At 38.2% G+C, this 13,987-nt stretch overlaps 1 protein-coding gene across 1 annotated transcript in view; it reads right to left on the bottom strand.

The window, feature by feature from the left end:
* The window catches only part of NME8 (NME/NM23 family member 8), a 62,791-nt gene that overhangs the window by 37,102 nt on the left and 11,702 nt on the right, over nt 1–13,987 (bottom strand). Inside the window, exons 5-7 of the mRNA XM_003406903.3 lie at nt 12,315–12,431; nt 5,275–5,341; nt 3,694–3,767 (exon numbers count right to left, since the gene is read on the bottom strand). Coding sequence (XP_003406951.1) covers nt 3,694–3,767; nt 5,275–5,341; nt 12,315–12,431 — 258 coding nt within the window. The remainder of the gene's footprint in view (nt 1–3,693; nt 3,768–5,274; nt 5,342–12,314; nt 12,432–13,987) is intronic.

Here is a 13,987-nt window from a genome sequence, read left to right as displayed (position 1 = left end):
CAACCATTCTTATCCTCCTTTTCCAAATTGTTCCTCCCCTATTAACATGAATACACTGCTCCCTAAATTTCCTAACTAATCTTTCAAGTTGCTGTTGTCAATTTGATCCTTTATAGATAGTTCTTTAAAAAAGCACAAAGCTCAAGGCAGACAGTCTTTATTAATTAAGCTAAACTAAAGAAGATTTCAGGGGATATTCTTGGTTCAATGTTTAAAGGTTACCTCAGGGCAATGCTTTTGGGGTTCAACCAGTTTCAACGACTCCAGAAAGTCTAGATTCCATGAAAATTTGAAGTTTGCTTCTACATTTTCCCCCTTTTGATCAGGATTCTTCTATAGAATCTTTGATCAAAACGATCAGTAATGGTAGCCAGGCACCATCCAGTTCTTCTGGTCTCGTGGCAAAGGAGGCAATTGTTCATGGAGATAAAAAAAAAAAGACCCAGTGCCGTCAAATTGATTCCAACTCATAGCGACCCTATAAGACAGAATAGAACTGCCCCATAGAGTTTCCAAGGAGCGCCTGGCGGATTTGAGCTGCCGACCCTTTGGTTAGCAGCTGTAGCACTTAACCACTACGCCACCAGGGTTTCCTCATGGAGACAATTAGCAACAAATTCCATTTCTTCCTCCTATTCCTGACTCTTCTTTTTTCCTCTGTTGCTCTAAGTGAATAAAGACCAATCGTTGTGACTTGGATGGCTGCTTACAAGCTTTTAAGACCCCAGACACTACAAAACAAACTAGGATGTAGAATGGAAGCACTAAACATGATATTAGGTCAATTAACTGGGATGTCCCATGAAACCATGACCCCAAACCTCCAAACCAAGAAACCAAATCCCATGAGGGATTTGGTTGTACATAAGAAATCTCAGCAGCTGCGCTTTTGCTGTTGTGAATATATCTATCACACTTTTGCCAATTCAATATAACTATTCACAGGTGTACACCTTATTGACATCAATTACATTAATAGGCTGTGTAACCCTTACACTTAATCAGTGCTAATTTACCATCAACGCCAATTGAAACTCAGGGCTCCAAAAGCAATAACCACAACTGTTCCCCTTCCTCCTACCCCTGGTAACCACTAATATACTTTGGTCTCTATGCATTTGCCTGTTTTTCTCTTTTTATATAATTTTACAATATTTGTCCTTTTGTGATTGACTTTTTTCACTAAGCATAATGTCTTCCAGCTCCATCAATATTGTAGCATGTATCAGGACTTCATTTCTCTTTCTGACTAAGTAGTATTCCATTGCATGTTTGTACCACATTTTGTTAATCCATTCATCTGCTGATGGGAATTTAGGTTGTTTTCAGCTTTTGGCTATTGTGAATACTGTTGCGATGAACAAGGGTGTACGTATCTCAGTTCCCATCACTGCTTTCAAGTCCCATTGGTATATTCCTAGAAGAGCTATCGGATCATACGGTAGTTCTATTTTTAGTTTTTTTGAGGAACCACCATACTATTTTCTCCAAGGGTTATGTACCATTTTGCATTTCCACCAGCAATGGATAAATGTTTCAATGTCCTCACATCCTCATCAACATTTTTTTTACCTTAGCCATTCTAGTGGCTATAAAACAATATTTCATTGTCATTTTGATTTGCATATTTTTGATGGCTAAAGATGTTGAGCATCTTTTCATGTGTTTGTTGGCTATTTGAATACCTTTTTTGGTGAAATGTCTCCACAAGTCCTTTGCCCATTTTTTGATTGGGTTATTTGCCTTTTTGTTGTTAAGTTGTTGAAGTTTTACACACACACACACACACACACAGAGGTTACTAGGTTGTAAACAGATATATGGTTTCTGGAGATATTCTCCCAATGGGTAGCTTGTCTTTTCACTCTTTTGGTAAAGTCTTTTGAAGAACAAAAGTATTTAATTTTTATGAGGTTTCATTTATTTATTCTGTCTGTTGCTGTTCATGCTTTTGTTATCATATCAGATAATCCATTGTTAGAAGCTAGGCCTGACAGCCTTGCCCCTGCATTTTCTTCTAAGAGTGTTATGGTTTTATTTTTCACATTTAGGTCCTTAACCCATTTTGCATTTGTTTTTATATAGGGTGTGAGGCATGGATCCTGTTTCATTTTTCTCCATGTAGAAATCCAATTTTCCCAGCATCATTTATTGAAAAGACTCTTCTTTCCCCATTGAATGGACTTAGCACCCTTGTCAAAAATCAGTTGACCATAGGTGTGTGGGTTTATTTATGAACTCTCGATCTGTTCCATTAATCTATGTGTCTATTATTACACCATTACCAGGCTATTTGATTACTGTAGCTGTAAAATATGTTTTGAGATCAGGAAGTGTGAGTTCTCTATTTTGTTCTTCTCCTTCAAAATTTATTTAAATATTTGGGGCCACTTGCTATTCCATATAAAGATGACAACTGGTTTTGCTATTTCTGTAAAGAAGGCTGTCAGAATTTTGATCAGATGTTTTATTGCAGCTTAATCAATGTAAATACAGCTACAGCTAAAGAATGAATGCCTGATAGGATGTTCATCAAGAGATACACAACCCTTCCACAGGCCAAATCCAGCCTACCACCTGTCTTTGTAAATAAAGTTTTCTTGGAACATAGCCATGCCCGTTCATTTACATATTATCAGTGGCCACTTTCTTGATGCTATGCTGGAGTTGAGTAGTTGCAACAAAGCCATTATGCCCTGCAAAGTTGGAAATAGTTACTATCTAGCCCTTTACAGAAACTGTTTGCTGACCTCTGGCTTAGAATAAAATCTTTCTCTAAAAAAAATTGGATTTATTTTGGCTCTATGGAGAAACATTAAATGCTCCCTTAAACTATCATGTATCTACAAGGACGACCCGTTGGTGACAACATACAGAGAAGAACCCAAGCTAACAAGAGCAATTAACAAGATTGCATTGTTAATAATTAAACATAAAATATATTTAATACAATTCAATATAAAAATATAACTTTTACAATTTATATGTAATACTAGTACCAAAGAAAAAACAAACCCATTGCCATCAAATCAATTCCAACTTATAGCAACCCTATAGGACAGAGTAGAACTGCTTCAGAGGGTTTCCAAGGAGTGGCTAGTGGATTCAAATTGCCCTCCTTTATTGTTAGCAGCCATAGCTCACCACAGCTCTTAACCACTGTGCCACGAGGGCTCCTATCTAGTAGTGTTAGAGCAGGGTTATTTAAACAAGGATGCATGAGTAAATGGAGTCTTTTGTTCAGAAAAAAAAATTCAAAAACTTTAGAGTTACTTAACACCAGCAGTTCATTATATTCTATTTTACTCTAAATGATAGACTTGTCTACAGATTGACAATTAAGCATCACCTGGTAGTGCAGTGGTTAAGAGCTTGGCTGCTAACAAAAAGATCAGTGGTTTGAATCCACCTTGGAAACCTTGTGGGGCAGTTCTACTGTGTCCTATAGGGTCACTACGAGTCAGAATTTACTTCACGGGAATGTTTGTTTTTGTTTTTGGATGGTGCGAATGGTTAGCATTACCAGCTACTAACTAAAAGCTTGGTAGTCTTTAAGTAAGGCCTGGTCACCTACTTCCGAAAAATCGGCCAGTTCTACTCTGACACATATGAGGTCACCATGAGTGGAAATGGACTCAATGGCACCTGGAATTTTGCAATTAATTTAAGCTATTGTTAGAAAATATTACTTACTTGTTCTATAATTTCTTGGGCTTTTCCACTAAACACAGCATCTGGTTTGATTATAACAATATTGTATTGTTCCTCTAGGAAAAAACAGAAGAATTTCATTTTCTTGACATGAGTCTGGATAACGAAAAGTTTGGCGATTGGAAATGTAAATCCCTAACGTCTAGTGAGTTTTTGTCCACTGATAGCTCTGTATCTTATTACAGCATTTCAACTACCAAAGGTTTTCTACTTAGAATCAAAGTGTAGTTATATTTGTGTACAGGACAAAAATTCACAAGAGATTTTAGTCAATAAGTAAAAAGATGAGTAGGTAGACACTGGTGAGTTTTCATTTGGATTTTGATTCAAAGCCTTAGATTCATACCCATGATCCATCCAGTTCAATATCTGTATGAGTGGAATTTCAACTTTCCATTACGCAAGGACAGATTATAAACTGATCTCGGGGGACATCTAGGTCAACTGGCGTAACATACTTCATAAACAAAATATTCTACATCCTATTTTGGTGAGTAGCATCTGGGGTCTTAAAAGCTTGCGAGTGGCCATCCAAAATATACCTGTTGGTCCCATCATGTTCGGAGCAAAGGAGAATGAAGAAAACCAAAGACACAAGGAAAATATCAGTCCAAAGCACTAATAGGTCACATGAACCCAGAAGAGCTAGATGGTGCCCAGCTACCACCACCAATCACTCTGGCAGGGATCACAATACAGAGTTCCGGACAAAGCGAGAGAAAAATGTAGAACAAAATTTGAATTCACAAAAACAGGCTTACTAGTCTGACAGAGACTGGTGGAACCCCCAAGACTATACAGACACCCTGCTAACTCAGAACTGAAGCCACTCCTGAAGTCTACCTTTCAGCCAAAGAATCGACAGGCTTATAAAACAATAACACACATGAGGGACATGCTTTTTAGTTCAATCAAGTATATGAAACCAAATGGGCAACATCTGCCCAAAAGCAAAGAGCAGAAGGCAGGAAGGGACAGGAAACCTGGACAAATGAATGGGCATGGGGAACCTGGAGTGTAAAAGGAAAGGCAGAGAGTGCTGACATATTGCTGGGATTGCAACCAATGTCCCAAAACAATTTGTGTATAAATTTTTGAATAAGAAACTAATTTGTGCTGTAAACTTTCACCTAAAACACAATAAAAAAAAGGATTACAAACTGATGGACTTACCACCTACAAATTTATCTACATTCTTATGAGTTTTTAGCTCAAGACAGCTTACTGAGCATGTCTGTTTCCCTCTCCTCCCTCCATAGAATAAACACACACACACACATACAATCACACTGAAGGCATAAAATTGTTAGCTGCAGAATAAACAGTAGCATGGGTCATCATGGAAGAAATCATTTTAACAAATTTTTGGAAAATAACGAAGGATGAAATAAGAACTGCTATTCAGGGTAGTCATGAGAGTCTAGTCTAACCATAATTTATCTGACCAATTCCCTATTGATTAACATTGATGTTGTCACCAGCTTTTTGCAGTTTCAAAACAATACAGTAATGACATCCATGAACATTAAATTCTTGCCATTATCTTAAAGTAAATTTATTTACCAGGATTTTCACCTTGTCCTTCCTCAGCATCTTCTGTATCTGAGTCTGCAAACATAATTTCATGGTACTATAGAAAAGAAATGCAAGTAAAACACAGTTATGTTTTAATATGATGGTGAAAGAGTTTTTAGAAATTTTGTTTGTAATAAATATGTATAACCCAGGAGATAGAAGGTAAAGTGAAAATGTGCCTGTATTTACCTAGCACTATTTTTTCTCAGCTTTTTTCCACTGAAATGAAGAAAGGATATTTAAAAGTGGCACAGGGAGGCTATCAGAAATAATGCATTGGTGCTATATGGAAAAATAGTTAAAAAAAAGCATAAAATAAACTTAAGCACACAAAGAGTAAAATAAGAAACAGAGATGAACAACAAGAAAGCAGTAAACACATGGTTTGGAAGAAAGGCCTGGCAATTTACTTCCAAATCTCAGCCATTGACGACTCTATGGAGCATAGCTCCACTCTGACATACATGGGTCACCATGAGTTGGAGTTGACCTGGGGGCAACTGATTCGGTTTTTGAAACACATGGTGATCACATTAAAGTTCAAAAGGGTATTTACTAAATTTCAAGATCCATTCTTGATAATACTCTTACAAATGAGGAACAGGAAATGCCTCCTTAACCTATAAAAAATATTTTTCTCAAACCAATAGCCAATAGCCTACTAAAACGTAAAACACTAGGACAGACAGGGGTTCTTCACTTCCAGGGAAGCCCTGACTGTGTGGATGTGGTTCTGTGAACTACCTAAGAAGTTTCATACGTACGTTTTTTTGTTTGTAAGAAAGTGCATAAATTCAGAGTCTCAGTGGAATAAAGACCCTCCCCAAAGTTGGAAATCACTACCTTAAAAGCATTCATTCCTATTATAATCAGGAATAAGATAATTGTGCTAGGTACAACCTCAAATTAACTTCGCTTTTCATTTGCTAGACCTGTGTTGGCCAATACGTCAGTAGCTGAACATATAAGGCTACATGAGCTCTTAAAACGAGGTTAGTCTGAATTAAGATATGCTTACTTTTACCAGTGTAGAACACATGGCATATTTTAAAGACTTAGTATGAAAAAGATGCAAACATCTTATTAATAATTTTTATATTGAGTACATCTTTAAATTGGAAAATTTTGAGTATATTGGATAAAGTCATATATACATCTTTAATAACGTAGATGGAGTCAAGCTTTTGGGGCCTTCATCTGCTGATGTGGCATGACTCAAAATGAGAAGAAACAGCTGCAAACATCCATTAATAATTGGACCCTGGAATGGTCCACAATCAACACCCAGAGCAGCAGTCAAGAAATCAAAAGACGCATTGCATTGGGCAAATCTGCTGCAAAAGACCTCTTTAAAGTGTTAAAAAGCAAAGATGTCACCATGAAGACTAAGGTGTGCCTGACCCAGCCATGGTGTTTTCAATTGCCTCATATGCATGTGAAAGCTGGACAGTGAACAAAGACCAAAGAAGGATTGATGCCTTTGAATTGCAGTACTGGCAAAGAATATTGAACATACCATGAAATGCCAAAAGAATGAACAGATCTGTCTTGGAAGAAGTACAACCAGAATGTTTCTTAGAAGCAAGGATGGCAAGACTACGTCTCACATTCTTTGGACATATTATCAACAGGGATCAGTTCCTGGAGAAGGACATCATGCTTGGTAAAGTAGAAGGTCACGGAAAAAGAGGAAGACTTTCAATAAGATGGATTGACACGGTGGCTGCAACAGTGGGTCAAGTATAACAACAATTGTGAGGATGGCGCAGGACCAGGCAGTGTTTCGTTCTGTTGTACATAGGGTCGCTATGAGTCAGAACCGACTCGACAGCACATAAAAACAACAACAACACATCTTTGAACTTAATTTCACCTGTTTCTTTTTACAGTTTTTATTGTGACTCCTAGGGAATTTTAAATGGCATGAAATACTCTGATGTGGCTTGTATTTTATTGCTATTGAACAGGGCCGTGCTAGACAAAGCAATTAGGCAATAAAGCTACATAATGGGGAGTGTTCAACAAAACGGAATAATAAATCAAACATCAATAAATTTCTCATATACACACAGCTGTTAATTAAAATAGGATGTCATTCTACGAGAAGAACCAGAACAATAAGAACAACAAAACCACAGAACAGGTTACATATGAAGAAAGCTCAGGAGAATAGGGCAGTCAGGTGAGAGTTGTTTCAGATTCATCCTCCCTGACTTCAAATTCTGGTTTCACCACCAATCGCTTGTTTCTGGACATTAAGACTTAAGTCTCTTAAAGCCTTGGTTTTATCATTTGTAAATATCTTGTAAGATGGCTGCCAGAATTAAGGGAGGAAATCTGTTTGAAGATCTTAGCAATAGCCAGTCCTCACTAATGGCTTCTGAAAGAAGTGGGAATGTGGAGGAGAAGGGGGTGAAGATTCATTGAAAAACAAGAAAACTCGAAAACGCAAAAAAAAAAAAAGTTATTGGATGAGAAAAATCATTATAATAAATATAAATTTCCCTTTATGTCATTTGTCACTTCTCTGTTGAAATGTTCATCTTTTTCTTAATGCTCAGAAATTACTTTGCATAGATTATTGACATGAGCACAGTGACACATAGAGTACATCCACTTGTCTCAGTTTGTTGCTTCCCTTGAAAGTTTTAGATAAATAAATAATCAAATCTCTCAATTCTTCCTTACTGATTTCTCTGTTTTGTGATACAGTTAGAAGACCTTCCTCAACCTATAACAATATAAATGTTCACCAATATTTCCTTCAAATACTTTTATGGTTTGTTTCTTTATATTCAATTATTTAATTCATCTGGAATTTTCTTACATACATAACATGGCAAAATGACATCTTTTTTTTTCTACACCCAATATCTGTTAATATAGTTAAGCCAATATTTGTAACCCTGCTTTACTGAAGTTTCTTATGCTTTCCAGATTTGAAGTGACACTTCTTCTTATAACAAATACACATGCTGGAGCCTGTATCTTCTCCGTATTCTACTTTGCAATATTTCTAGATTAATCTCTACTGTTTCTTAATATCATACTTTCCCTTATTTTCTTTTTTTAATAACATCAGTCTCTCCTGTTTCTCTGACTATATTTCTGATCTGCTTCTTTTTTTTAGGTGGTTTAATTTCTTATGCTATTATGTTCTTATCTCTACGTGCTTTGTGGTTCATCTCATTTTAAAATGTCTTATTTCTTGTTACACAGGTAATGTATTAACACATACACACATACACGTATAGTATCTTATCAAAAGTCCCCTTTTAAAGTGTCTTTTTGCATTCATCAATCTATCCTGGCCCCTTTTCATGCCTATAAGTACAGAACTAGAATGCACTGGATAATACCCCACTGTATGCCATTGTTGTTAGGTGCCGTCGAGTCGGCTCCGACTCATAGCGACCCTATGCACAACAGAACGAAACACTGCCTGGTCCTGCACCATCCTTACAATCGTTGTTATGCTTGAGCTCATTGTTGCAGCCATTGTGTCAATCCACCTCATTGAGGGTCTTCCTCTCATCAGCTGACCCTGTACTTTGCCAAGCATGATATCCTTCTCCAGGGACTAACCCCTCTTGACAACATGTCCAAAGTATGTAAGACACAGTCTCGCCATCCTTGCTTCTAAGAAGCATTCTGGTTGTACTTCTTCTAAGACAGATTTGTTCGTTCTTTTGGCAGTCCATGGTATATTCAACATTCTTTGCCAACACCACAATTCAAAGCCGTCAACTCTTCTTCAGTCTTCCTTATTCATTGTCCAGCTTTCACATGCATATGATGTGATTGAAAATACCATGGCTTGGGTCAGGCGCACCTTAGTCTTCAAGGTGACATCTTTGCTCTTCAGCACTTTAAAGAGGTCCTTTGCAGCAGATTTGCCCAATGCAATGTGTCTTTTGATTTCTTGACTGCTGCTTACATGGCTGTTGATTGTAGATCCAAGTAAAATGAAATCATTGACAACTTCAATCTTTTCTCCATTTCTCATGATGTTGCTCATTGGTCCAGTTGTGAAGATTTTTGTTTTCCTTATGTTCAGGTACAATCCATACTGAAGTCTGTGGTCTTTCATCTTCATCAGTAGGTGGGTCAAGTCCTTTTCACTTTCAGCAAGCAAGGTTGTACCATCTGCGTAACACAGGTTGTTAATGAGTCTTCCTCCAATCTTGTTGCCCTGTTCTTCATGTAGTCCAGATTCTCGGACTATTTGCTCAGCATACAGGTTGATTAAAAAAAAAAAAAAAGTATGGTAAAAGGATACAGCCCTGACGTACACCTTTCCTGACTTTAAACCAGTATTCCCTTGTTCTGTCCAAACAACTGCCTTTTGATCTATGTAAAGGTTCCTCATGAGCACAATCAAGTGTTTTGGAATTCCCACTCTTCACAATGTTATCCATAATTTGTTATGATCCACACAGTCGAATGCCTTTGCATAGTCAATAAAACACAGGTAAACATCCTTCTGGTATTCTCTGCTTTCAGCCAGGATCCATCTGACATCAGCAGTGATATCCCTGGTTCCATGTCCTCTTCAGAATCTGGCCTGAATTTCTGGCAGTTCCCCATTGATATACTGCTGCAGCCAGTTTTGAATGATCTTCAGCAAAACTTTGCTTGTGTGTGATATTAATGATATTGTTCTATAATTTCCACATTTGGTTGGATCACCTTTCTTGGGAATAGGCATAAATATGGATCTCTTCCAGTCAGTTGGCCAGGAAACTGTCTTCCATATTTCTTGGCAGAGACGAGTGAGTACCTCCAGCGCTGCATCTGTTTGTTGAAACATCTCATTTGATATTCGATCAATTCCTGAAGCCTTGTTTTCCATCGATGCCTTCAGAGCAGCTTGGACTTCTTCCTTCAGTACCATCAGTTCCTGATTATATGCTACCTCTTCAAATGGTTAAACATCAACTAATTATTTTTGGTATAATGACTATGTGTATTCCTTCCATCTTCTTTTGAGGCTTCCCGCGTTGTTTAATATTTTCCCCATAGAATCCTTCACTATTGCAACTTGAGGCTTGAGTTTTTTCTTCAATTCTTTCAGCTTGAGAAATGCCGAGCATGTTCTTCTCTTTTGGTTTTCCATCTTCAGCTCTTTGCACGTCATTATAATACTTTACTTTGTCTTCTCGAGCTGCCCTTTGAAATCTTCTGTTCAGTTCTTTTACTTCATCAATTCTTTCTTTTGCTTTAGCTGCTTGATGTTTGAGAGCAAGTTTCAGTGTCTCCTCTGACATCCATCTTGGTCTTTTTCTTTCTTTCCTGTCTTTTCAATGACCTCTTACTTTCTTCATGGATGATGTCCTTGATGTCATCCCACAACTCATCTGGTCTTCGGTCACTTGTGTTCAATGTGTCAAATCTATCCTTCAGATGGTCTCTAAATTCAGGTGGGATATACTCAAGGTCATATTTTGGCCCTTGTGGACTTGCTCTGATTTTCTTCAGTTTCAGCATGAACTTGCATATGAGCAACTGATGGTCTGTTCTACAGTCGGCCCCTGGCCTTGTCCTGATGATGTTATTGAGCTTTTCCATCATCTCTATCCACAGATGTAGTCAACTTGATTTCTCTGTGTTCCATCTGGTGAGGTTCATGTGTATAGTCACCATTTATGTTGGTGAAAGAAGGTATTTGCAATGAAGAAGTCGTTGGTCTTGCAAAATTCTATCATTTGATCTCTGGCATTGTTTTCTATCACCAAGGCCATATTTTCCAACTACTGATCCTTCTTTGCTTCCAATTTTTGCATTCCAATCACCAGTAATATCAATGCATCTTGATTGCATGTTCGATCAACTTCAGACTGCAGCAGCTGATAAAAATCTTCTATGTCTTCATATTTGGCCCTAATAGTTGGTGCATAAATTTGAATAATAGTCATATTAACTGGTCTTCCTTGTAGGCGTAGGGATATTATCCTATCACTGACAGTGTTGTACTTCAGGATAGATCTTGAAATGTTGTTTTCGATGATGAATGCAACACTATTCCTCTTCGAGTTGTCATTCCCAGCATAGTAGACTATATGATTGTCCAATTCAAAATGGCCAATACCAGTCCATTTCAGCTAACTAATGCCTAGGATATCGATGTTAATGCATTCCATTTCATTTTTGATGATCTCCAATTTTCCTAGATTCATGCTTTGTACATTCCAGGTTCTGATTATTAATGGATGTTTGCAGCTGTTTCTTCTCATTTTCGGTAGTGCCACATCAGCAAATGAATGTCCCGAAAGCTTTACTTCATCCACATCATTAAAGTCGACTCTACTTTGAGGAGGCAGCTCTTCCCCAGTCATCTTTTGAGTGCCTTCCAACCTGGGGGGTTCATCTTCTAGCACTGTATCAGACAACGTTCCGCTACTGTTTATAAGGTTTTCACTGGCTAATGCTTTTCAGAAGTAGACTGCCGGGTCCTTCTAGTCTGTCTTAGTCTGGAAGCTCAGGTGAAACCTGTCCTCCATGGGTGACCCTGTTGGTATCTGAATACCGGTGGTATAGCTTCCAGCATCACAGCAACATGCAAGCCCGCACAGTACAACAAACTGACAGACACGTGGGGGCCTCACTGTAGGGATTTGTATGATTTATGACATACATTACATACATTTTATGTAATTAATTCACTGTTGAGATTCATCCTGCCTGACTTCAAATTCTGGTTTCACTATCAGTTGCTTGTTTCTGGACATAAGGCTTAAGTTTTCTTAAAGCCTTGGTTTTATCAGTTGTAAATATCTCATAAGATGGCTGATTCCAAACATTTAGTGATACAGACAACACTGCAATCAACACCCCTTTCTATATTTGTGTCACTGTCTTCTTAGGGAAAATCATTGGAGTGTAATTGCTGAGTCAAAGGATATATATGTATTTTAACATTGTCAACAGGCTTCCCAGAAAGGCTATACCTAGACTCCCAGATAGATATAAAATTAGGAAAAATGTAACACATTTTTAAAATGAAAATTATCCTTGATTAAAAGTATTACCTGAGGGCGAACCATTTCACCTGCTTCAATTTTCTTTTCCTCGTTGATGAGCTGAATAACTCTGTCATTAACAAGTGGTGCGTTTGCACCCTTAACCTTTGAAATAATTTTACCATTCTACAAGAGAAAATGAAACATGAAGGAAATGTTCATTTTCAAGAAAAGTCAACAATTAACCCTTAAACTGGACTATGTTACCCTTTCCTGTTCCTCTCCTCCATCCTCTTTTAGCTACCGTAATTAGTAGTTCAAACTGTTAAGCACTGACTACTAACTGAAATGTTGGTGACTCGAACACACCCTGGGGCTCCTTGGAAGATAAGCCTGGTGGTCTGCTTCTAAAAGGTCACAACCTTGAAAACCCTATGGAGCAGTTTTACTCTGCACACATGGAGTTACCATAAGTCAGAATAGACTCAGTAACTAACAACAACATTGTGAAAGTAAGGAGTCCCTGGGAGGGGCAAATGCTTAAGAACTGACTATGAACCCAAAGGTGAGTGCTTCAAACCCACCCAGAGGCACCTTGGAAGAGAGACCTGGTGATCTGCTTCCAAAAGGTCACAGCCTTGAAAACCCTGTGGGGCAGTTCTATTCTGCACAGATGAGGCAGCCATGAATTGGAATTGACTTGACGGCAGCTAACAACAACAATGTGAAAGTATGTCCCCATTTGGTAAACCCAGTTCTTTGAGTTCTACCTTCAATTTGTCTGACCACCTGCAACGAAAGATGAGGCAACACCCTCCAGCACTTTGCAGGATTCACCACCCTACAAGAGCACGTATAGCAGGCAACCTCTCCTGAGGCATCCCTGCATTAAATTTGAACAATTCTCTACAGGCCTCTCAATGTTACCCTCCTAACTATTGTGGCACCATGCCTCTATCATCCATCTTTCAACACATATATACTGAGCACCTAGTTACTGGGCACTGTATCAGGAATGATGGTGTGGAATAACAGGCCTGGTATATGACCTAGTTAAACAACAAAGACAACACAAACATGTGAAATAGCAACCATGACAGTTGCAGTCACCAAAGATACAAAATGTTGGGAGAATCTACAAGAATTTGTCCTTGTCAAGGAGGCCAGGGGAGGTACTTTAAATATTAGAAGTTATTCTTGGGTTAATATATGAAGGATTAAAAATATGAATGATTAAAGTAAGAGATAATTAGATGAAAAGGAAAACAAAGAGCATTCTTTGTAAAGTGAACAGCAGATGCAAAGTCCTAGCTGGAAGGGCATATGGTAAGTGAGGTCAGCAGAGACAGTGAAGGGAGCCTGGTATGAGCTAAAGGCCCACAGCCAGGGGAGATAGGTGGGAAGACAGTTGTGGACAAGAAAGGATGCAGCCTTCATCCTAAGTGCAGTCAGAAGGCCTTGGAATGTTTAAACACAGGCAGAATTGTTGTTCACAAAGATCACTTTATCTACTGCATGGAGAAAAAGTTGGGGCAGGGGGAGGTAAGAGAGAGTGTTTGTACAGCAGTTAGAAATTATTCTAGATGTGAAGATGAGAAACAATGGTGGCTCAGTCTACGGCAGTGGTAATGGTGGTGGAGATGGAAAAAGTAGATAGGGACAAGGGAGATTTGGGCAGTGAGTCTGATAGGTCCAAGGGATGGTTTGGATTGGGTGTGATATAAAGAGGAGTGACTAGGATG

Source organism: Loxodonta africana, chromosome 8 (assembly GCF_030014295.1).
Source record: "Loxodonta africana isolate mLoxAfr1 chromosome 8, mLoxAfr1.hap2, whole genome shotgun sequence".
Taxonomy (NCBI): Eukaryota; Metazoa; Chordata; class Mammalia; order Proboscidea; family Elephantidae; genus Loxodonta; species Loxodonta africana.
Note: the sequence above shows the minus strand (reverse complement) of the source record. Positions and strands in the feature narration are given on the sequence as shown.